The 26,063-nt window shown below is 47.6% G+C and overlaps 1 protein-coding gene across 3 annotated transcripts in view; it reads left to right on the forward strand.

Moving 5' to 3' along the window:
• LOC146858995 (complement factor B-like) overlaps positions 1-26,063 on the forward strand; it is an 824,021-nt gene that overhangs the window by 464,998 nt on the left and 332,960 nt on the right. For all 3 annotated transcript variants that reach the window (XM_085649642.1, XM_085649643.1, XM_085649644.1), the window contains one exon: positions 10,191-10,340. In XM_085649642.1, the coding sequence (XP_085505768.1) occupies positions 10,191-10,340 (150 nt within the window). The remainder of the gene's footprint in view (positions 1-10,190; positions 10,341-26,063) is intronic.

Here is a 26,063-nt window from a genome sequence, read left to right on the forward strand (position 1 = left end):
TGAGTTCGTCGGTGAACCAGGATGCTTTCTTGCTGCCGGGTCTGCTGGGAGGTGTCTTCAGTGGGGCGAGGTCGTCTGCGCAGTTGCTGATCCACTTCGTGAGGTTGTTGGCGGCATGTTTGGGGTTCGCTGAGCTGGCGGGAGGGTTCTGGCTCAGGGATGCGGCGAGCTGGTCGGCTGTGATCTTGTTCCAGCTTCTGCGGGGAACCTGTTGCTGGTGGTGGTGGAGCGTGGTCCTTCTGAAGCTGAAGTGTACGCAGCTGTGGTCCGTCCAGTGGAGTCCGGTGGCGTGGCTGAAGGAGATGTCCTTGCTGGAGGAGAAGACGGGGTCTAGCGTGTGGCCGGCGAAGTGGGTGGTCACCAGCTGCTTGAGTCCGAGGTTGGCGAGATTGTCCAGCAGGGTGGTGGTGTTGCGGTCGTTGTTCTCCAGGTGGAAGTTGAGGTCCCCGAGGAGGATATAGTCAGCGGAGGGGAGGGCGTGTGGGCTGATGAAGTTGGCGATGTCTTCGCTGAATTGTGTGCGTGGTCCCGGGGGTCTGTATATGAGGGTGTCTCTGAGGGTTGTCTTGGGGTTGGTGTGGATCTGGAAGTGCAGGTGTTCGGCGACTGTGAGGGTGTCGTCGGAGTTGGTCGTGATGCGGATGGTGTTCTTGTGGGCGATGGCGATGCCTCCTCCCGTCTGGTTGGCGCGGTCCCTCCGGGTGATCTTGTATCCGTCCGGGATGGCGATGGCGATGATGTCTGGTGCTGAGGAGGCGTTCATCCAGGTTTCCGTGAGGAAGGCGACGTCTGGAGCTGTGGTGTCGAGGAGGTTTCAGAGTTCTATGGCGTGTCTGTGGACGGAGCGAGTGTTCAGCAGGAAGCATTTCAGGTGGTTGCTGCTGGTGCTTGTCCTGGCGGGTGCGGTGCAGGTCCAGATGCAGGAGAACTTGCAGGGTTGGCAGGTGAAGGGTCCGTGGGTGCGTCCTGGGGTGGCTTGGTGGCAGCCAGGGGTTCGGCCGGTGTTGAGAGCGTTGAGGATGGCGTGATCGTAAGTCCGGCGGGTGGGCTGGCATCTACGGGGGCCAGGGGGTCTGGCGCTGGGCGCGGTCCAGGCGCGGACGGGGCGCAGACGGGCTTATCTTTGGCGCGCCATTGGCGCGCCCGTTGCGCGTGAATGCTGCGCGCACGTGCGGACTCTGCCATAGATGGAGAGTGGAGGGGGGCGGGGCGAGGGAGGAGCAGCTGGGAGATGGGAGCGGGGTCGTGAGTGGGGGGGGAGCGTGCGGGGATGCCGGAGGGAGCGGGGGTGGGGCCGCGGGGGAGCAGCGGCAGGGAACGGGGTGGGGCAGGCAGCAACGAGGGACAGAGGGACAACAAGGGCACACACGAGAACGGCAGCAAGAAAGTACAGTTACCAGCGAAAAGTCAAAACGAAAAAGCAGGCACAGGCACAGGGACAGTCAGGGAACAGGGGCCAACCAAGACAGGGGCAGTCTTGAGCTCGGCAGCGGCGGCAGCAGTGGGAGGAGAGCGGGCACACTCGGGGTGGCCACGCGGCAGGAGGAGCGACCGGGCCGACCAGGTCTCTGATCCAGTAGAGTACTTTCCTGTAGGCGAACCGGATCAAAATCCCATGGGATTGTAAGGCCTGTCTTCAGCCAGTGGTTAGGTACATCGCCTGAGTTAGCTATGGACTTCTGTACTAGAGCCAGTGTCGGAGGTTTTACCCTTGCACAAAGTCACTTTGAAGGCTGCATAGATGTTAGACTTACAGTTGTCAACTACTGAAACAGAAACTGGAGTCCTTACAGAATTCTTCCTTCATCAGCCTCCTCAGAAACACTTCCCACCTTCACTAAGGCTCTGCTGGATCCTGTTATGGCAGCATGGGAGAAACCCTCATCTGCGTTGGCAGTCAATAGGCTGGTTGCCTTTCATAATTGTTCTGGCAATGCTTTACCTACATTTCCTGCTGGCAGAGAGACCAAACGTCTGGAGGACTAGGGAAAGAAAGTCTTACCTGTGGCCCTTCCAATGACTGAAGGTTATAGGGTCAGTACTGGACACCACCCTCTCTGTGTCTTCCCTCCATCACAGAGAATAGCAGACATTCAGGAGATGTTCATCTTTTCAGCCAGGCGCAAGAGTTCTACTTCTGAGAGTCCTATGATTCCTAGGTCTGCTGGCTTCCTGTATCCTCCTAGTCACGCACGCACATTGGCACATAAGGGCCCTGTGGGAGACCTGTCAGACTCCACCATGGTCTGTGGATTGTCGGGGAACCAGAAGAACCTTACTTTAGGGATGGCCTTCACTTCCACTTCGACCATGACTATGGTAGTGAAGGATGCCTCCACCTAAAGGTTGGAGAGCTCATCTAAAGGATTTGGAGATCAGAAGTCTCTGTTCTTCAGAGGAGCAGGTGCTCATATCAACCTGTTGGAACTGTGGGCGATATGGCTGGCACTCAAGGCCTTCCTCCCCTCCATCGTGGGTCGGTCCATGCAGAACGTGACAGACAACACAACTGCAATGTTGCATGTGACCAAACATAGGGTAGTAAAGTCTCTACTGCTTTTCCAGAAAGCTTTGAGACTGTGTTCTTGAGCAAACTGCCAAAGGAGTCACCTAGTGGGGGTCTCTGAATGTCAGAATCAACAGCCTGTGTTATCTTGCCAATCTCGAATGATGACTTCTCCTCAGAAAATGCTCAGTGCCAGCAGTTCTACACCTTTCAGTATCCATCGAGGGAAGCCTTGAGGACGCTTTTCAGTTGAGGTGGAACTTTCAGATGCATTATGCGTTTTCGTCAAGACGTGGCCCAAGTTATTCTCTGTGCCGCAGACTGGCCAAGGAGAATGTGGTATGCTGATTTTCTGTGCTTCTCCACTTGTCCACCCCTTCATCTCCCACTAAGACCGAACCTTCTCTTTCACTCTGGAGGGAATGTATCTGTGCCTCAATCTACGAGGCCACTACCTACATGCTTGACAATTGAGCTGGGACACCTAAGCTCCTTTCAGCTGGCACCGAAGGTGGTAAACGTCATCTTGTCTGCACGTCGCCCTTCCACTAAATTTGCTTATTAAGGTAGATGGTGCAACATAGTTGCATGTTGTGCAGACAGTTGTGTGGATTCTCTGCAGGCCAGAATTTCTCAAGTACTGCAATTTGCACTTTCTCTTGCTCAGAGGGGATGTGCCATTGGCAGTGTAAAGGGTTATTTAACCACCTTGTCTGCTTTCCTCTGTTTACCAGATCAGCCATTCCCTTTTAAGCTTCCTGTTATCAAGTGTTTTCTCAAAGGCTGACCAATCTTTTTCCTACCACTCCCTTTGTGGTTCCTCAACTGGACTTCCTTGTAGGGGGTTCCTTTTTTTGATGGGGACTCCGTTTGAGTCTCTTCATAGTTGTACTATTTGTATGTGGACCCTTGAAACTGTGTTTTTAGTTGCAATCATGTCTGTGAAAAGGGTCAGTGAGTTGCAAGCCCTTAGCTCTCATCCTCCATTCACTACCTTCTTCCCAGATAAGTTGGTGTTCAAAACCAGGGCTGCTTTCCTCCCTGAAGTGGTCACTTCTGTCCATCATAGTCAGTCCATCACTCTTCTGGTCCGACGACCAGCTCTTTGTTGGCTACTGTGATGCCAGAAACGGCAAGAGGCTTTATCTCAACGGATTATCCTCTGCATCAAGACTTGCTACACCTTGGTCAAGAAAGTGCCCCCGGGGGGATCAAAGCCCATTCCACCAGAGCTACGTTCACCACTTCTGCACTCGCTTGAGGTGTACCAATTGTAGAAATTTGTAAAGTGGCAACGTGGGCTTCACTGCACACCTTTGTGAAGCATTTTTGCCTGGGCGCAGAGATGGGCATTTTGCCAGATCCATCTTGCATGACTTTCTTGTTTAATCATCCTCCTGGTCAGGGAATTGCTGTGAAATGTGTTCTACAGGTGAGGAATATGCAAGTAGAAGTATCCATCAGAAGAAAAAGTTACTTGTGTTAATGATCTTTGTGGTGGATAATGCGGTAGTGTTGCGCTACTCCGTATTTTTAAGAACACATATATGGAAACTTATAAATATTTAGCACTACCAATTACGACTTTAATAAAGTGGTAATAGGTTGGGCAAAAATACCAAACCTAATACTTACCTAATACTTATCTACATCGGAAGGAATAACGCAGAACACAGGCAAAGTGCAGCTAAAAACCACATGCCTGTCTTTTACAGTCATCAGCCAATCAGCTAATGACTTGTCCCCCACATTTCACTAAAATACCGTAGCAACAGATCTCACTAAGTTTAAATACCTTAAAACAGGTTTCTTGATCAGACTCCGGCTGTATTTCCATCCAAAGACTTCCCGGTACCAACGTTTGACGACAAGCTGATCATAATCCCCGACGACGACTGAGTGATGCCCTGACGCTGCTCAATATTGATGCCAGCGCCTTCCAGGCCTTACCTTACCCCGGACTTTCCGCACATTGACATGCACTACCTCTCTAAAGGGGAAGATGAGGAGGGGGTGTGTCGTGCCCTAGAGGAGGACCCTGAGGGAAATAAACTGGTATGAGGGGATGGGTTACACCAGTGACTTGGCTACCTCCTCAGACTCCGGCATGTTTTCCACTCTGGGCCAGGCTTCGAAGGAAAGTGCATCTTTTGCCACCATGATGTGCAGGGCGGCAGTGGTGCTCAAACTCTAGCTGCCTGCTGTAGAGGTCAAGAGCAATGACTTGATGGAAGTGCTTCTACCTGGAGTGGGCTCACCTGAGCCCATTCTCCCCTTTAATCAAGCCCTCACTGAAGTGCTCTTGGGGACCTGGCCAAAATCTTTTACAGGGGATCCTGTGCATTGAACAATTGCCTGTCGATATCGTCCCTCACAGGGAGACCAAGCGTTCCAATCCCAGCACCCCTACGCTGTGAGCCTGTTGGTGCAGGCCTCAACTTCAAAAGTCAACCAGAGCATGTTCTCTACCACTCCACTGGATAGGTAATCCAAGAGGCTGAGCACATTTGGGCTGCGCAAATTTTCTTCCACCAGCCTTGCCTTGTGGTTGTTGATCACTGCATGGCACTTGGGCCGATATTCCCATACGCGGACACAGTTGCACAGTTGATTTCCATGATGCCTGAGGAGGGCCGTGCCATCCTCAACTAAGCTTTGGTGGACAGCAGTTTTTGGTGAAGTTTGCCATCTGGTGTGAACTCGTCACCACAGACTCCCTGGGTAGCTCCAAGGCTTCTACGGTGCTACTGCGGCGCTACTGCGGCGCCACGCATGGTTACGGTCCACTAGGTTCTCGGGGGATATCCAGTCACCAATGATCAACATGCCCAACAGTAGCTCCCACCTTTTTGGTGACAAGGCTGACGTAGCGCGTGAGTGCTTTCACAGGAGCTGGGTCACTGCCAGATCACTTGGCCTTTCCCATTGGCAGTTCGGGCTGGACTGTTCCCATGAGGCACAGGGTCAAGACTGATTTGCATATGGCCATGTCTGAACTGGGGTGGCGTGGTGAGCAAAATAACGATGGATTAAACCCAGATCTGTGACAGGGGGTGAATGTTTTGCCAATGTGCAACATTCCGTCCATCATCTTGTGCGTTTTGCTGTTCGCCCTATGTGGGAAGGGTATGCCCAGACGTGGGTCCCGTGCTCACTAAGCCACTGGAATCAAGCTATCCTGGCTGAAGAGGCGTGAAACCCCGAAACCGGTCCTAGGATGCTTAATTTCGGTCCAGGGAAGATATGGCTTGGCAGTTCGGGCTGGACTGTTCCCATGAGGCACAGGGTCAAGAATGATTTGCGTATGTCCATGTCTGAACTGGGGTGGCGTGGTGAGCAAAATAATGATGGATTAAACCCAGATCTATGACAGGGGGTGAATGTTTTGCCAATGTGCAACATTCCATCCATCATCTTGTGTGTTTTGCTGATCGCCCTATGTGGGAAAGGTATGCCCAGATATGGGTCCCGTGCTCACTACACCACTGGAGTCAAGCTATCCTTGCTGAAGAGGGGTGAAACCCCGAAACCGGTCCTAGGATGCTTGCTTCCGGTCCAGGGAGGACCTGGCTTGGCAGTTCGGGCTGGACTGTTCCCATGAGGCACAGGGTCAAGACTGATTTGCATATGGCCAGGTCTAAACTGGGGTGGCGGGGTGAGCAAAATAACGATGGCTTAAACCCAGATCTGTGACAGGGGGTGAATGTTTTGCCAATGTGCAACATTCCTTCCATTATCTTTTGTGTTTTGCTGTTCGGCCTATGTGGGAAGGGTATGCCCAGACGTGGGTCCCGTGCTCACTACGCCACTGGAGTCAAGCTATCCTGGCTGAAGAGGGGTGAAACCCCGAAACCGGTCCTAGGATGCTTGCTTCCGGTCCAGGGAGGACCTGGCTTGGCAGTTCGGGATGGACTGTTCCCATGAGGCACAGGGTCAAGACATATGGCCAGGTCTAAACTGGGGTGGCGTGGTGACAAAATAACGATGGATTGAACCCAGATCTGTGACAGGGGGGTGAATGTTTTGCCAATGTCCAACATTCCATCCATCATCTTGTGTGTTTTGCATTCCCATTGAAGACAGAGTCAGGCACCACCTGCAACAATGGTCTGTGATCACCTCCAACAAGCGGGTGCTTCAGATCATGCAAAAGGGATACTTACAACTATTTGTGGGCACCTCTCAGCCACTGCGAATATCCCATGAATGGCTGACAGAGAACTATCTCACCCTGCTCTGTTAGCAAGTGCAGGCTCCTTTGGCCAAACGAGCCTCCAAGAGGGTTTCGCACCAGACGTGTGGCGCGGTTGTTATTCCTGCTACTGTCTGGTGCCAAAGAAAGACGAAGGTCTCTGCTCTAGCCTAGATCTGTGCCCTCTCAATGCCTTTCTGCATAAAAAGAAATTTAAGATGCTCACGTTGGCTCAGTGCCACAAGCCTTTCCAGTTTGCTGTACTCCCCTTTGGCCTTACCATTGCCCCTCAGGGGTATCATGAAAGTTATGGCAGTGGTTGCAGTGCATCTTCAGAGATCTTGGGTTCCAGTTTCATACCTCGAGGACTAGCTGTTCAAGGCAGGCTCGCTCCAAGCAGTCGACACCCACCCCCAGACTACAGCCAAACTTTTACACTTCATTATCAACATCCCGAAGTCACACCTGACTCCTAAGTCTCTCCCTTTCATTGGAGCCATTGTGGATTCAGTGCAGTTCCTCTCCTCTCCTCCCAAACTGGGAGTCTTGGATATTCAGACTATGATCCTGTTGTTTTGGCCTCAAACCTGGAATTTGGTGAGACTGACTCTGAGGCTGCTGGGTCTGATGGCCTTCTGCATCCTGATGATTAAGCACACCAGATGATATATGTGGGCTCTGCAGAGGAATCTGAAGTCCCAATGGGTGCAGCATCAGGTGAATCTCCCCAACCTGGGCCAGATTTTGAAGGATACTGCAAGAGATCTGCAGTGGTGGCTGATGTACCGTGATTAGGTCAGTGGAAAACCCCTCTCCCTACCCCACCCAGCACCCAGAGGAGATATGGTGAATGATGCGTCCTTTCTGGGTTGGAGCTGCCCACCTGGGAGGGGTGAATATCAGAGGACTCCAGCCAAGTCTCAGCTCAAAATACATTTATTGAAGCTGAAGACTATTCATTTGGAATTGAAGACATTCCTTCCATCCATCAAGGGGAGGCTGGTTCAGGTGTTCACGGACAGTGCCACTGCCATGTGGTATTGCATCAAATATGGCGGTGGGATCTTAGACCATGTGCCAGGAAGATCTTGACTGGAGTGACAGGGCATCTCCCTGGTTGTGAAACATCTGACTGGCTCCCAGAATGCCAGACCAGACAAATGCAGCCATAGATGCTTTGCATATCACAAATGGTGACTACATCCAGAGGTGGTGCATGGCCTCAATCTGTTCGCAACCGCAAAGAATGTGCAATGTCAGCATTTCCGTAGGCTCTCGCTCGGAGACGCCTCCTGCCCCAAGTGGAACTTGGGACTCCTGTATACCTTTCCACCGATACTGCTACTGACCTATGTTTTCAAGAATGTGAGAACCGACCGGGCCCAAGCCATCCTAGTGGCTTCGGATTGGGCACGGAGAGTGTGGTATCTAGACCTCCTGAACATGAGCATCGCTCCTCCGGTCAGGCTGCCTTTTCTGGAGAATCTCCTGACGCAGGACAGGGTAGGATTCTGCATCCAAGCCTGCGTACTGTCCACCTTCCTGCCAGGAGATTAAGCGGCAACAGTTGACAGATTTTGATCTCCCTCTGAGGTCTGGGATGTCATCTTGGCTGCCAGGCATCATTCTACTGAGACCGTCTACACCTGCCATTGGGATAAGTTTGTGGCTTGGTGTTTCATCAACCCTCCTTGTTTAATTCACCAGTTGTGACTTGTTTGTTGAAAGATTTGCAACATTATTAATAATAATAATTTGGTCCTCACTTACCTAATGTGTTCTCTCTTTGAGCCCCTGCATAGCTGCACTCTGCAGCTCTTAACCATTAGTTTTCCTGGTGCCCATTACGTTGTCAAGGAGAGTCAGTGACCTCCAGGCTTTGTCAGCCCACCCACCATTTACCAACTACTCCCCTGACAAAATAGTCCTTCGGACATGTGACTCTTTCCTTATGAAGGTGGTCACTCCCTTCCATGTCCCTTCCATGTCAGCCAAAAGCATCTCTCTGCCGGCTGCGCCTCACCCTTCCAAAGAGGAGAAGAGACTCCATTACTTGGACCATAAGTGAGCTCTCGCCTTCTACAATGATCATACTAATAGCCATCGGGTGGGCAATCAACTCTTCATTAGGTTCTACTGAGCAAAGAAGGACAAGGCTATGCAGAAATGGACAATCTCTCAATGGATTGTGCTCCTCATAAAAGTATGCTATGCCTTGGTAGAGAAGCACCCTCCAGAGGGCTTGCGGGCCCACTCTGCCTAAGCCATCACTAATGCGTTTAGCAGGTGGGGTACCGGTCCTGTATATCTGCCAAGCTGCCACGTGGGCGTCCCTCCACATGTTCACAAATGCTTATGCTTGGACATCCAGGTTCGTAGATATGGTAATTTCACCCATTCAGTCCCCTAGGACTTTATAGTCATAGCCAGTTATCAGACCTGCCTTTGGGGAGGTGTTGCCGAGGAATCTATTCTAAGGTAAGGACTCTGCAGTTAAAAGTCTCTATCAGAAGAACAAGTTACTGCTTATCTAGTTGAGACTCTATCTAAGTACAGATTCTTCGCCCCTCCTCCTCACTATGCAAACTGGATTCTTTGCCGACAAGATCCCATTAGACACTGCACATTGGTAATGATAACCACATTGGTTTTTACGTGGCTCTGCGTTTTTGGTTTTGAAATAGTCACAAAATAAACTGATGTCAGCGCCCCTTAGTGTCACATTGTTGGCACTGCAGCATCACTTCTGACATGGATGCCACCAACGCAGAGCAGAACGATGCCACCTACCGGCACGCAGAGGTACTTCTCATGATTTTCGGGATCTAAGGTGAGGAATCTGCTGTTAAATAGTCTCTACCAGAAAAGGCATTACCAAAGGTAAGTAACTTTTACATTACTCCGCTCTCCGCCGACATGGTACTTGAGCACTTTCGCAACAAAAGGGGCACGCCAGATCCCTTGCCCTTTCCTTATGGACCCGGCTCCACAGCAGTCCTTTCGCCCCTACCGTGGATGTGGAAGGGCACACAGAACATGCCATACCTAATACAGCAACCTGTCCAGTACTTTTGAGGACTGAGTCGCAGAGCCCAAAAAGAATGTGTGCTCCGTGACCCCATAGGCTGGATTGTAGAAATCGGACGGTACTGCGGGAATGTGACACAATATAGTGCAGCAGTCTGTAGTAATGTGGTGAATTCTGCATACTACCATATAGTACTCCAATTCCCCTTCTTCGACTTTGCACACGAAAATGGGTTTGCATTAATTTTGCTTTCTACAGATTTTGCAGTAGTATTATTGTCTAGTTGGAACACTACAGCATCATCCTAATGTAATACAGTGAACTGGGAGCCCTACCTATAACGTATAAATCATATAGTAATACTACAGATTTAGCATGCTACTTTGTAGTTATTCTGAGCAAATGTAACAAATTTGGCACTCTAGTGCGAGCACACTGACATTAATTACTTTTTCGCCTTGCAGATATCATCGCCATCGGCATTGGGGCAATTCAAAAGAAATCTCTGAAAAGCCTGGTGGTATTAAAGGACACTGAGGAAGATGGTCGCCAATACACATTCTACTTCCCCAACTATGATGATTTGGACAAGGTCTACAGCACACCACACAAAGGTGATGGTTGTATAACTTAATCTGTGCCAGTGACATGAGTAGGAAGTCCCATCACATAATTGCTTTTTACAGGTGTCCTTTCTTCTTCTGCTGGATCCTCCCATCCCATACCCTTTATGCTGGATGTCTCCCGCAAATGGTTGCTGCCAATTTAGAGACTCTGGGTTTCCCCTTCATCCAAAGGCTACCATCATGAACAAAGTTTCACTGTTCTCCAAAGCAGTCATATTTAGGGGTCAACATTCGCCCCCTTGATTGCTGTTTTGTATAGACACCAAAAACCTCCTCAAGACTGCTGTTTGGGGGGATCCATCTTGTCTGAACTATACCAGTTTACGGGAGTCCTAGCCCAAGCAATCAATTTTTTAGGAGCCTGAGGCCTGTGTTGGCACTGGTTTTGCTACCTCAGAGTGTAGGGGTCGCAAAATCAGTGCCAGGGGTCACAAAGGACAAGCCATGGGTTTTTGCTGCGACCCCTAAATTAAATCCATGCCTGGTTCCTGTTCCACCAGTAGACCGCCTATGAGTAATGAAGGATGTGTAAGTCTGTATTTGCAAGTGGAGAATATATATTGCACTACAACGTTTGCCAGTGGTCAGTGAAGCCAGCTTCAGGTGTGACTTATTAACTCCTACTGCCCATGCCAGAAATATTGGCATACTCATTGATGGGCAATTCTTGTTTAAAGAAAAACCAAAATTAACTGTTTTCTGACCCATTTTACTATGTGGAAAATTCTACCTTTTCTTTTTAATTACTGTCAGACAGACCATCAACCAGGCCATTGGTACCTGTTTGCTAGATTTTGGCAGTGTGGTATACCTAGGACTTCCTAAATATCTTTTACTCAACATACAAATAATTCAGAAGCTAGTAGCACCTATGGTCTTAGGTTTGTCTTGCAGAGATCATACATCTCAGCTTCTTATGGCTCTTCTTTGTTTGGCGGTGCATAAAACGATTATTTACAAAGCTATGTATCTGCTAGAAAGCCAGCTAGGTCACTAAATCATCATTCCTTAAATCACACTTGACTCATTACGCTCCCTGTCATGCTCCTCGATCAGGTACTTCTTATCTGGTTTTGGTGCCTCGCAACCATTTACATAGATCTGGAGGCCATTAATGGTCTTTTCTGGCAGCAAATCGGAGAACCTCACTGCTGTTCAGTCGGTGTTCCAGCTCTGATCATCAAAAAGTTTGGAAAGATTAAAGAAACTGGACTTTTATTTTAGCTATGTATTTCCTATGCCTTCTTATTTCTTCCGCTAAGCAGTGGGGTCCAGTGCACTGAACATGTGTTGTATGCATTAATTAATTCATCTGTTCGCATAACTCCTTTCCAGGGTATTGATGATAAGAACCCAGAGGGAAGATGGTCCTCTCACACAGTCCAGCACTTTATCCTGAAGTCCAGGGGAGTGTGAGGCCTTCTCACACAGTATGGCATTTCACACCTAATACCTAACACCTAATGGAAGCTAATACCTAAGCATTCCCAGGAGTACTCTCACGTTACCATACAATGTACTGGTGCCTGGGACTGACCACTCTTAGAAAGTAGAAGCCACGAGCCTCAGTGGCCATGGAAGACCTAAATAATATAGTTTTTCTTATGGGAGATACATTTCCTGTCCACTGTTTTCTAAAGAGTAGAGGGTTGCCGGTTTTCAAGAGCAATTGGAATGGATGTGCCACAGAGTTTTCCTTGTTGTATGTGCCACAAACTGTGCCTGGACACTAGCATGAGTTGGGATGTGTGGGGGCGAGTATGGGTCCCTTTAAACCTACTTAGAAACCACTTCTGCAATGCCTATCATCCACATCTATGTGGGTCTAGTTCAGAGCAGGACAAAAACCTGGGTTCTGCATTTAATCTGAGACGTTGCTTGGATCTTATTTGCAGAAACCAACTTATAAGACTGACCACTGACCCATGCTAGAAGTTCAGAACAGACCCCTGTATTTTGCAGGTGGATACCACAATCAAGTATTAAGAGAATAATATTTATTAACTAGCATTTGTTAATGCCTTTCTGAATATGATTTTTACTTTTTGGGGTCTTTAGTCAGAAATTACTACTGAGTGCCCAGTGGTGGTGAGTTCTGAACTTTTGGGATAGATGGTAAGGGTGAGAACCATAGGTAGTAGGGAAATCTTGAGAGTTTGCATTTGAAATGTGAAGCATTAAGATTTTAAGATCTTCATGTGAATTTGGCTTTCGCCCAAGGCATGGCACTGGGACTGCTTTGGCAACCGTAATGGACAATCTAAGAATGCGTGCTGACAATGGGAATTCATCTGTATTTGTACTACTGGATTTGTCAGCCGCATTTGACACGGTGAGCCATGCAGTATTAGTGGAAAGGCTGAAAGGCATAGGAATCAAAGGATTGGCCTTGCAGTGGTTACAGTCTTATTTGTCGGGAAGACAACAGGCTATATCTCTGGCTCCGTTCACCTCCGATAAGTCTCGAGTACACCACAGGGTGCCACAGGGCTCGGCGATCAGCCCTGTTCTTTTCAACATCTATTTACGCCCTCTATTCCCCATCATTAAATCGTATGGAAATGACCTGGTCAACTATGTGGATGACAGCCAATTGGTGTTTTCCCTTAAGGGGAAACAAGCAAATATCCTTGGACACTTTCCAGGAGTGTATGCACCAAACCACTAGTTGGCTCATAAAAAAATCCTTGCAGTTCTATGGGGGGAAAACAGAGGTGGTGTAGTGTCCTGCTACTAGAATATTTCGACCTATACCGGCGGAGTTTAGTCTCACCCCTGAGGATGAACCCCTGATTCCTGTTAAAACGGTGTGTAATTTGGGGGTCTTGGTGGACGACAATCTCAAATGGAATCACAGGCCAAACTGCTAGTGTCTGTTTCTCTTTACTACGTATGCTTCAGAAGGTTCTTCCGCTGCTACCAGAGGATTCTCGCTCACTTGTAGTAAGGAGCACAATTCTGAGCAGACTGGACTACTGCAATTCCCTGTATTTGGGAGCACCGCAATATATCTTGCAGGGTTTGCAGAGAGTCCAGTCTACAGCAGCTAAGCTGGTACTAAATAGACAGTGTAGGTCCTCTACGACATTGGCTCTGAGAGACCTACATTGGCTGCCTATTAAGGAGAGAATTTGTTTCAAATCTCTCTGCATTGTACACAAAGCAGTACATGACCTGCGTCCATCTTCCTTGCAGAAAATGTTCACCTGGTATACTCCTGGGAGGCATCTTCACTCCTCAAGTACAAATCTGATCACAACCACCAAATTTAAAAAATCTAAGATGGGGGGCAGAGCATTTAGCGTGGCTGCTGCGCGTCTTTGGAATGACCTGCCTCAGAACCTTAGACAGGTTAGTTCTTTGACCTGTTTTAGGAAGGATCTGAAAACCTGGCTATTTCCTTGGGGCGAGTGATAGATCCCTTCATTGACAACTGGTCTCTACTGTTATAGTGAGTAATCCCTCAATCGAAGCGCCAGGATACCCGTTGGGTGACAGTTCACGCTATACAAATTTCTTTTCAATTCAATTCAATTCAAAAGAAGGGTGGGTGATGTTTAGTGATAGAATGATGTCTCAACATGCACAACTTTGGAGGTCAAACAGATCTTTGGAATCATTGTTATGAGGAGGTGAGTAATTTTAAAGGTAACAATACTATGGGGTAACTGTTCCTATGGTGCTGGATCACAGTTTAGGAAAATGGTATAGAGGTTGAATGGGTACTTCCTTATTAGGAAGTGGTGCTCTCACATGCGCGTGAGGGTGTCATGCTTCATCATCGGGCTTTGCTTCCCGTGGAGTCTATGCTGCAAAACCCAGCGGGCCTGATGAGAGGGCTCTGTGGTGGAGATCTTCTTGAGAAAGCTGTGATGGTGAGTGCGGGTGTGTGGGGAAGGCTTGGGTAGTGAATTGAAACCACCTTAGGGGTACCTCAGTGTTATATTTTATTCCGGGGTCCCTGTGGTAAGGTGAAAAAAGGTGTATGTGGATTGTGAGCTTCTGGTAATAGAGAATATCAATCTGCCTGTGTATGTTGGTCTGCTTTAACATGTTTCACGCCTTTGTGGTCCAGTAGGGATCCATGGCATTTCATCGGGACCAAAACAGGGGGAGACAATCCCTACCCATAATCTGGGTTACGTGGGGCGATTCCGTGTCTTGTGGGGTATTCAATGTTACCACCAAATGATTTTGATTGGGTCACATTGGTACCTGGTGGTCAGAGGACCAAAGAGCCTCTGGATTTCCAACCTGTAAGAGAAATACATAGATAAAAGTAGTGTTCAATAGCAGTTGAATAGTGCGCCCCCCGGTCACAGTCCCTAGGGGATACATCGTCATATTGTTGTTTTAAAATCATTACTTGCAAAGCAAAAATGGTGAGGCTTCTAGTGTGCAGTGTGTCACACATCCCATCTAGAATTTGGTGAGTGACTATCACGGACGACGATATGAACAATAAATAAAATAGACCGAAAAAAACACACACACGCGCACGCACACACACACACACACACACACACACACACACACATACACACACTTTTGTTGGCCCCAACGTACCCTTCAAATAGCAATAAAATGCACCTTGGGTCCAGGCGGAGAACCAAGACTGTGCTGGTTCTCAGATACTGCTGGAAAAGTAAAATGTTTGTGAAAGAAACAGTTAGGGAATGTGCTGTTGTTCCGTAGCAAGGGGAACGAGGAGCCGAACAGGGACGGTTTGTACTCACATGTATAGTCACGATGTATCACACGTAGACCTACCCTTCTTTCTGCCTGCCCAGAGGTGACTGCCTGCCGAGTATTGCATCATTAAGTATCCCATAGTGAAGCAGCTGCGGGCAGTCGTCCCTGCGTGATGACATGCTGATCAGTGCTGACTAGCTTGTCAGCCTCTGTTACTGTTACGTATGCATGTCTAAAGAAGCCCATAGTATCATCCTATACCTGGGCTGCCATATTGGAATTTCATTCTTCGATAAGTGTGTCTCATGTTCTGCAATAAGAGCTCTGCGGAGATCCTGAAGCCATAATTGGATGCTGAGGCCCGCCTGGGATTTCCAGGACATGGCTATTCTGCGCTTTGCCTGCGCCAAAGCTAAGTCCAGAAATTTGTTGATATTCTTAAGTGATGCGTTGCGCTTTGTTATACCCAATATAAAGTGCGGGCCCTGAGGTGTTATCGGGGTACCCGTTAACATTTAGGGAGACATAAGCCCTTGGTGACCGGGAGGTACTCTGATCTGCTGGTTTCCAAGGGGTACTTGGGGCATATCCCAGATGTACCAGGTAGAAATCAGCTTGGGGTTTTTTGTCATGTTCTTAGTAGGGGGGCAACTACTCCCTGCATGGGGCAGTTTATGGTCTTGAACATTCCATCCAGGGTATGTCATCGTTCAAACCCATTGTATGTGTCTTTAAACGGAACACCCTACATTGTCCTCTGTTGAACAAGGACTCAGTGTTCCAGCTGTCGTCTGCTTCAAGGTTAGTCCACCTGATGTTGTCAGCTGTGTGATTCTTCTCGATGAAATGGGCTGCCATTTTAGTAGTGGCTCTCCTGCAGTGGATGTTGCTGCGGTGTTCAGCCACACTTGCCCTGATCGTGCGTGTCGTCGTCCCCACATAGCGTAATGAGTAGGGGCAGGTGATAAGGTAGATGCAGCTTCTAGGATTGCAGTTGGTTTGTCTCCTTTGTTGCCATGGCCGGTCCTCACCCAGGTCAATCTGTTTTGTGGCCTGTGTGAAGGTTCAAGCTGTGCAGTCTCCACATGGGTAGTGGCCTGTGACAGGTGGTAATACCCAAAGTGTCTGTTTTGTCTCTCTACTTATGGTCTGGGGGCGTGTATGTAACAGGAGAACTTTGAGGTTTTTTGTGCGTTTGTAAGAAAACAGAGGAACTGGAACATCCAAAGACCCTGTTTTTTTCTTTTTTAAATGGACCAGTTTTTCTCAATAATTGTCTGGATTTGGTTCCAAGATGGAGTGAACGTAGTTGCACAGGTGAGGATGTGAATAGGTTCCCTCACTTTAGTCTCTAACAAAGCATCACAGTGATTATTTCCCACCCTCTTGTATGCTTGTTTGATTGTTCTTGATGGATAATGGTGTGCTGTCACATTATTGCTCAGCTCTTTCAGGCTGGACTGTTCCCATGAGGCATAGGGTCAAGACTGATTTGCATATGGCCATGTCTAAACTGGGGTGGCATGGTGAGCAAAAGAATGATGGATTTAACCCAGATCTCTTGACTGGGGGTGAATGTTTTGATTTGTTCTGCATTCCGTTCATCAATTGTTTGTCTTTTGCTTTGTTACCCTCCTCAGGGTCCGAATTGATGGGCCCTCTTTGTATGCTTTTCTGCCTCACTGAGCTCCTTTTCTAATAAGAGCCACTCCCCCATCTGCTGTTGTTTGAAGAAAGCAATAAATTTAGCCCTCATGTCCGCCTTGAAAGTATCCCAATTGTTAACATGGGTAGTGTCTGAGGGGTCACTAGTGATAAAAAAATCCTTAATCACCTTCCGCAGTTCGTCACGAAGTAGTCTGTCTCTAGTTAGAAAATTGGGGAAGTACCATCTAGCAAGTTTGGAACGTGGAGCTGACCAATTGATCAACACTTCCAATGGGGCGTGATCTGAGAGGCAAATCGGATGCAAGCAAGCCCCAGCAAGCGTCTGGCGGAGTGTTTGACTAGTGAATACATAGTCAATCCTAGAGTATGATCTGTGAGAGTGGGAGAAGAATGAATAGTCTTGTGTTGAAGGATTGAGAGCCCTCCAAGCATCCTCCTGCCCCAAGCGTTGCAAGGACGCCCTGAGGAATTTACTAATGACTCCCCTTTCAGATCTGTGTGGGTGAGTCATGTCTACGGTAGGGTCCCTTATAAGATTATAATCTCCCAGCAGGATTATGTCCCCTGAGGCGAAGCCCTCCAGAGCCAGTAGAAACGTGAAGAGAAAGCCCGGTTGTCCTGCATTGGGTGCGTATACTATGGCTATAGTGCATGGACGACCCCGCAAGACCCCCTTGATCATAAGGAACCTCCCCGCCTTAAACAGAGTGAGTGGCGTGATGAAGGAAATGGACAGAGGAGTGGAAAAGGAGGGCAACCCCATTCTGTTTAGTGGTGGATGAAGATCGTAATATCAAGGGATAGGTTTTATGATTTAGGCGTATGTCTTCCCCCTTTTTTAAGTGGGTTTCCTGTAGTGCCACTATCTGAGCCTGGTGGTCTTTCAGGTACTTCCACAAGCGTTGCCTTTTGTTCGGAGAGTTAAGCTCGCTCACATTCCATGATACACAGCTAACAGACATTTAGTCCGGGGCATGTGGTGCCCCCCCTTGGGCAGCCCCACCAGCTGTAAATCCCCTCTTATCTCAGCCCCGCCATCCCTCACCTCCCCCACCCCCTCATACAACAGTCGTGAGGACCGCTTTGTAGAGCACCAAGGAAAAAACATTAACAACCAACATAAATAGTGTATTTGAGCTGGGAAATCCCCAAAACGATTGGAGATCATCACCCTAGGTAGCTCCAGGGGCGAGTCCACGTCCGCTCCCCAAGCCCTGATGCATGGATAATGGAACACTGGACGTCTGACAGGTACTTATCTGCAAGTTGACATGGATGGCTGCACATGTAGCCAGTGACAAAGACATGCCTCATATTGACAGAGAAAAGCAAGTCCAAGGTCCCCCGGCAGGGTGGGGGGCCAAGTTACTCCTACCCCACTCAGATCAAACGAGATCCTTGCCCCCAACCAACAACCATGGATGAACTGCTTCACCCCGGGCTCAGGAGGACCAGAGCGTTCAAAGCTGTCAACCATTCGATTTCTTGCCACCTCTCTTAGATGTCTGCTATGGGCCAGGCAAGTGTCACTCCATCTGCTGTTCAGGCCACCTTCTCCTGAGGTTGCAGCTGGTCATGGTGGATTATTCTTTAGACTGAGTAGGTCCACTGCCTCTTCGAATTGCATGAAGTGATACAATTTGTTGCCGAGCAGGAAGGCTATGCCGAAGGGGTACATCCACCTGTATCGGACTTGACGGCCCTTAGAGTCTCTGTTATTGGGCAGAATTGCTGTCTGCGCACCAGCGTGGCCTGTGCCACGTCCTGAAAGAGGGAGCATGTTGTATCCTGACATGTGACCTTGTTGCTGCTTCTAGCCTTCCGGGGGTTCAGTTCTTTAGTTTTGAAGGAGCTGAACTTGGCCAGAATGTCCCTAGGGTGTCTATTTTCTCCTTGTAATCACGGGCTAACCCTGTGTACACGTTCCATGTGGACCTCTGGACAACCCTCTCCGAGAACTGTAGAGAAGAGACTCACCATAAATGATTCCAGGTCAGGTCCTTCGAAGCCTTCTTCCAGGCCTCGCATCCTAATGTTGTCACTGCAAGACCGGTTTTCAAGGTCTTCGCATCTGAGCATAGCGTGCGTAGTTGAGAGTTCACATTGACCGATTCCTCCTCAAGGGGCTTCAAACGACCTTCCAGCTCTTGACATTTCATCTAAAGGTCTAGGGTGCATGTGCCCACCGACTCCACATCTGCCTGGAGCGCCACCAGCTTCGTACCCACCTCAGCTCGATGTCGGCCTTAATATCCTCTCACAGCTCCTTCTTAAAGTCTCTCAGCAAAGTCAGCAGCTCGTCTCGGGTGAGAGCAACTACGTCCTCTGATTGTTTGTCCTCTTATTTGTCTGCCCTGGCTGCAGTGGTAGCGAAATAGCTGGAGATCTATTGGACTACGCCTTCTTAGGTGGCATATGGCTGGGGGAATCTGTCAGTTCAGAGACGACCTCCCTTCAATTGGGCCGGACACCCAGGCAAACAAGCTCTCTAATGTGCAGCTAGGCTCCAGTGGCAGTCACCGGCACCCTTGACTCCAGGCAACACCGGCACCCAAGGATCAGAAATTCCCGGCCTGCCTCCAGCATTCAGACATTGATAATCCATGTTGTACCTCTATATGCCTCCTCATGGGCCCTTCATTCTCAGCAATGGGCGGCCTCACCACGTGGCTTAATTCACTGCCATTTTAAGGTCAGGCAGCCAGGCACAGGGCTCCCAGCTTACCCCTCCGGCATGCAAATTAATGGGGCAGAAACTCAGGCCGCCCCCGCCCCACACCGCTCACTCCATTTACTCCCACCTGTGGGACGGGCCACACGGCTGGCTCCTCGCTTTCGGTGGTTCGGGGGGGGACCAACCCCTTTCAGCTCCGCCGGGCCCTGCCTCTTTCCTCTTGGTGTCCGCGCTGCTTCAGAATCAGGTATAGGGGGGCCGCTCATGGGGTCCCACAGTATGCTTTCGGTTGCCACCGCAGCCTCGAAGGGTCAACGTCAGCCGTAATCTCTCGCCCTCCGCCGAGGTCTGCCGCCATCTAGGCCGCGGTGCGGGTGCCCTCGTCTCGGCATCAAAGAAAACAGTGTTCCTCAGGCTCAGGGCACCTTAATACATCTGTGCACCTGTTTCTGTCTGCATCCTGTGTGTCAGTGCGGTCAGATTCTTGGGGCTAAGCGGAGCCTGGCTGATTCACGTCCGCGTGGCAATGATGCTTGGCTACGCCCCCCCCCCACAATTCCATTTTAAACAAATTTGACCCACCAACTGCTCCTGGAGTATTCTATAGCTAGCCCTAGCCTTCAAAAGTCAGCAGGCCTGTCAAAAAAATCCCAATCATATATTAGCCTTCTCAAACCTAATACTTGTAGAGTATTCAGATCACCGTTTCATCACATGGGCACCCATCATATCAGAGGAGGAACTCTGTTATGCCCCAGCTTTGCGCCAATTCCCTATACATGTAGAAAGGTCTTCATTTTCAATTTTAATACGTTACAGAATTTGGATTAGCCAAAGCCGGGAGGAATACAGTTTTGTATTTATGGCAGTTACTGCCATTTGCTCCTGTTTGTTGGTCATGTCAATGTGTTTCCTCTCAATAAGCATGTAAATTGAAATATGTTCTTATCAAGTAGCAAGAAGGATGGGATTTGAACATGGGTTCCAAGCTCAGTAGAATAAACTGGAAACAGAAGAAAAGGTCTGAGAGAAGTCTACTTTTGAGGTAAGTAAGCCAGGTGAACGAAAAACCAACAGCTACCTCGTTGGTGTTATATATATATATCCAAAAAACCTCCTCCCAAAAGAAAGAGCAGAGGCCCCATCGGGGAACAGAGGAAGCTTTTTCATTAAAATTGCTTGGCGAATGCATTTCAGGCTTGTCCGGCCTTCGTCAGCGCCATGATGTATCAGGAGGCTTTTTTTGCGCTGTGCATTTAAATATATCTTGCCGCACTGCGATTGGTGCATAGTCCGCTCCTCCCCTCTAATGATGTGCTCACCTATCACAGTTCCCAGATTGCTTAAGGACTGCGATTCCCAGGATAAATCTGTCGGCTCCCAGGTAAGTGGTGCATGGAGTTGTGCTCGGAATAGTCTGAGTACTTGGCGGAATGAAGGATATTCCACACAACGTTAAAAGTCCCCTGCTAATTAAAGTTCAAGATGCTGCCTCGGGTCCCCATTGACCACTTCAGCCCTCTTGTTCAGGATTCCAATAGGCGAGGGCAGATATGGCAATGCATCCCACCCAGGCCGAGGTTGATAACCTCGCTGAACCGCTGCATATTCACCCAAACTTGAAGGCAGGCCTGGATCCTTCAATACCTTGAAGAGAGAAACGATACCGAAGCAGGAGCCAGTGACATCCAGGCCTGCTTAGGAAACAGGGGCCTCTGTACCGCGTCTCTGGTTGACGCGTTTAACATCTCCAAAAAACCTCCTCCCAAAAGAAAGAGCAGTGGCCACATCGGGGAACAGAGGAAGCTTCTTTATTAAAATTGCTTGGCGAATGCATTTCAGCCTTGTTCGGCCTTTGTCAGCGCCATGATGTATCAGGAGGCTTTTTTGCGCTGTGCATTTAAATATATCTTGCCGCACTGCGATTGGTGCATAGTCCGCTCCTCCCCTCTAATGGTGTGCTCACCTATCACAGTTCCCAGATTGCTTAAGGACTGCGATTCCCAGGATGCATCTGTCGGCTCCCAGGTAAGTGGTGCATGGAGTTGTGCTCGGAATAGTCTGAGTACTTGGCGGAAGGCAGGATATTCCACACAACGTTAAAAGTCCCCTGCTAATTAAATATATATATATATACACACACACACATATGAGTTCACTAGTAGGTAGTTATAGTTAGTACCTAGTTTCCATAGGAATAGCGTTTATTGTTTTGCTCATAACTTTGCCGCCATTTGACAAATGTTCATGAAATGTTCAAAACTAGTTTGCCACTCACCTCAGCTGCTGCCTGGAAAGTTTCGGGGTGATCTATCAAGTGGAGGTCGAGAAAAAGGAGGGGTCCCAAAGCACTTTTTCTCCATGCATTCCCCATAGAGATTTTAGACATGACTACATCCTGAATAGCTAAACAGAATTACACCAAATTTAGCTGAAAGCTAGATCTTGTTCCAGAAAGAGTGCTTTTTGTAATTTGGTTTAAATCTGTTCAGTAGTTTTGGAGTTATTAAAGTAAAAAGATTTATGTGTATCTAGAGACACAGATCCACTGTGGATCCACATGCCAACAGCAGTCCCGTGATTGGCTGACTGCAACCTGAGAGAAAAGTTGCTGCAGGCATTTTGTCAATTGAGACATGGTTTGCAGGGGGGAATAATGTAAAAATAGGATATGAGGGGTCAGGATAGAGGTATCCTGACCCCATGAGACTGTACGGAGATGTCTGTAAGGGACCCCTCATGGGCAAGAAATTTCCCAAAAGTGTTTTTTGGGGGTTGGGTGAGGATCTGCAGACCCACCATGGTGCTCCGTGCTGCCCCCATGTGAATCCGTGACGGATCCATGAATCCAGATCCCAATTAAAAAACACCCGCTCACAGACCCACAAAACCACTCACACACCCTCTTATACACCCACTCACACACCCACACAAGCACACCCACCCACTCACACACCAATACTGCCACTCACAGATCCAATCGCAGACCTGAGCAGCCACTCACACACCCACTTATACACCACCACAATTCACATTCTCATACAGCCACTCATTCACCTACTCACAGACCCACAAAACCACTCATACACCCACATACCCACTCACATATCAATACACCCACTCATACAGCCTCTGACATACCCTCAGCATCACTTATATACCCTCTCACAGATCCACACAACTACTCACACACACACTAACACACCCAGACAACCACTCACACATTCACTCACAGACCCATTAAACCACTGATACAACCCACTCATGCAAACCACTCACTTACCCATTCACACATCCATACACCCACTCACAGATCCACAAATCCACTCACACACCCATACAGTCACTCACATACCCACTCACAGACATACATTAAGCACTCACACACCCACTCAGACCCACAAACTCATTCACACAGCCAGTTACACTCCCATACAACCACTCACAAAACCACACACAGAACAAACCAAACAAACCCTCACACACCCACTCACAAACCTATAAAACCACTCACACACAGACCAAAACAAACCCTCACCCATCCACTCACACAGCCACAACACCACTCGCACACCCACTCACAGATCCACACAGTCACTTCCACTCACACACTAACACACCCACTTATACACCCACACAACCACTCACTCACACACTCAGACCCACAAAGCCACTCACACACCCACACAACCACTCACATATCCATACACCCATATAGCCACTTGCACACCCACACCACTCACACACCCACAGAACACAGTCACTCCCACTCACACACTCACACACTAACACACACACTAACACACCCACTTACACCCCAGCGCAACCAATCACAGACCCACAAAACCACAAACACAACCACTCACACATCCCTACACTCATGCACACACCCACTCACCATCCCGCAAAACCACTCACAGACCCACACAACCACTCACACACCCACTTAAATAAATGAAACTTTACATTTTTTTAAACTAGAAATTCACTGAAAAAAACAAAGCTTACAATGACATTTTAGTTAGGAAATAGCATTTAAAAAACCTTTGAAATTCACTGTAAAAACCAAAGGTTACAGGGTCATTATAGTTAGGAAATAGCATTAAAACATAGAAATGAACTAAAAAAACTAAGATTACAGGGACATTCTAGTTAGAAAATAGAATTAAAAAAACACTGAAAAAACAGAGGTTACACTGATGTGAGCAGTGGGTAGGTAAGTTGCAATTAGCTTAGGTAACTATAATTGCTGAATTTTCATGTTTTTGTGTGTGTAAACTCTGAGCCTTTGGTATTATCAGTGAATATCTATCTATCTATCTATATATATATTCACTGTAAAAACCATAGGTTTCAGGGGCGTTATAGTTAGCTGGATATTTCCCTCGTAGTTCAGCTAACTATAACTCGCGCTCCCGCAATGCACTGCTGATGACGTCACATATTACATCACTCATGACATGGTCAGTGACATCACTGATGACATCACTGATGACATCTCAAATGACATCACTGATGACATCACTGATGACGTCATCCAGTGAGTATGTGTTTCTGTAAAGTTTTAATATGTTTACTATATATAGGGAAAGGCCTGTTGAAGAATGAGTGGGTGTACAAGTGTGTGAATGGATGATTTTGTAGGTGTGTAACTGACTCTATAAGTGAGTCATTAAATGTATCTTACTATAGACTAGTGACTAGTGTGAATGTCTGTATGTGTCTGTGTGTTGGTGTATAAGTGGCTGCATGGTTTTGTGAATAGCTATATGAGTGTCTATATGGGTTATTGATTGGTTGTCTGAGTATCTGTATGGGTGCCTGAGTGTTTGTGTGCGTAGGCTGTGTGTGACTCTGTGCATAGATGTGTGAGTGGGTGATTCTATGGGTGCATGGTTTTAAGAGTGCATCTGTGATGAACTGTATGGTTGAGTGAGTGTATGTATGGGTGTGTTAGGGATTGAATGTATATCTCAGTGGTACATTTGTGACTAACTACATATGTGAAAGGCAGTATATATGCGTGTAAGAGTATATAAGTGGATATATGTGAGAGTGTGTGATTGTGAGAGTGGCTGTATGGGTGAGTGTGTGCTTGTATCAATGATTGTATAAGAGCGTAAGAATGTGGTACTATTTTTATGAGTAAGTGAACTTGAGTGTGTATAACTGCATAGGTGAGTAACTGCGAGTGTAATTAATTATTTGCATGACTGACTAGGTGTGAGAGTACCTCTATGGATGATTGGTGGTGTGTGAGTGGCTATGTAGGTGTATAAATGCATATGATAGTCTTGTACGGAGTGACTGTAAGTATGAGTGACTGTACAGGTGAATGAGTGGAGGTGTAGGTAGACCTAAGAGTTAATAAGTGGGTATGTAGTTATTGGTATTGGAGTATCTATGGTTTTGAGAATGGGCGTCTGAAATTTTGAGTCGGTGTATCAACGGTTAAATTAGGGTGTGAGAAGATGCAGTAATTTATCTCATGGATGACATCATCAGTGATGTCATTTGGGATGTCATCAGTGATGTCATCAGTGATGTCACTGACCATGTCATGACTGATGTAATATGTGACATCATCAGCAGTGCATTGCAGGGGCGCGAGTTATAGTTAGCTGAACTAACTATAACAGGGAAATTTCTAGGGTTTTGTACGAGGGAAATGTCCAGCTAACTATAACGCCCCTGAAACCAATGGTGTTTTCAGTGAATTTCTAAGGTTTTTTAAATGCTAATTCCTAACTATAACGTGCCTGAAACCTATGTTTTTTTCAGTGAATTTCAAAGGTTTTTTAAATGCCAATTCCTAACTATAACGTGCATGAAACCTATGGTTTTTTCAGTGAATTTCAAAGGTTTTTTTAATGCTAATTCCTATCTATAACTTATCTCTAAAGATATCATGAAAAGCATTCTTTTTTAAAAGTAGGGTGCACATTAGTTTTGTGGCAAAGCATCTTTGTGATTGGTTAAGAAAAAGCAGTTTCAACGTGGAGTACATATCATAGGATAAAATTTGCTCAGCTCAACCACACCTGCTACTTGCATTTGGAAGGGAACAATTTAACAAAGTGAAGTAAATCACAAAGGAACGAAGGACAGGGAGGGAGACCACAGCAAGAGCCAAGGGTGGAGAAAATAATGTTTTTATACAATTCTGCAAATAGTTAAGAAGCACTACAGTACATCTACTTGTACAATGCCCATACCACACAGGGTGAAAGCTGGACGTGCTGGTGAATTGTGAGTGACGCAGTGACACAGAGGTGTGAGGAACAGCATGAACGGCGCAATGAAGAAAAATACAAAGGTCAACAAACAATTTAATTATATACAATTAGGTACAAAAAAGTTTTTAAAAAAAATAGTTCAGTTGACCACAGACGAGCCAAAGTTCTAGGCTGTGTAGTCGACGGTGTTTCAACCTGGATAATTTAAGGTCATCATCAGGACAGAGGTCATAGGTTAAAGGGTAATGCTTCTAGAATCAAAGGAAAGAGAGGAAGTCAGGAGAGGTCCAAAGAAACAAAAGGGCGAAAGAGGTAGGTAGCGTGGTAAGTGTTACCTGGTAAAGAGAAGGCGTCACGTGAATAATTGGTTAACTGAACGGACGCTGTATGATTCAAGGATTCTGTGAATGAAAGAAGAGAGGGCACGAGTGTGTGAGGAAT

Source organism: Triturus cristatus, chromosome 3_2 (assembly GCF_964204655.1).
Source record: "Triturus cristatus chromosome 3_2, aTriCri1.1, whole genome shotgun sequence".
NCBI lineage: Eukaryota > Metazoa > Chordata > Amphibia > Caudata > Salamandridae > Triturus > Triturus cristatus.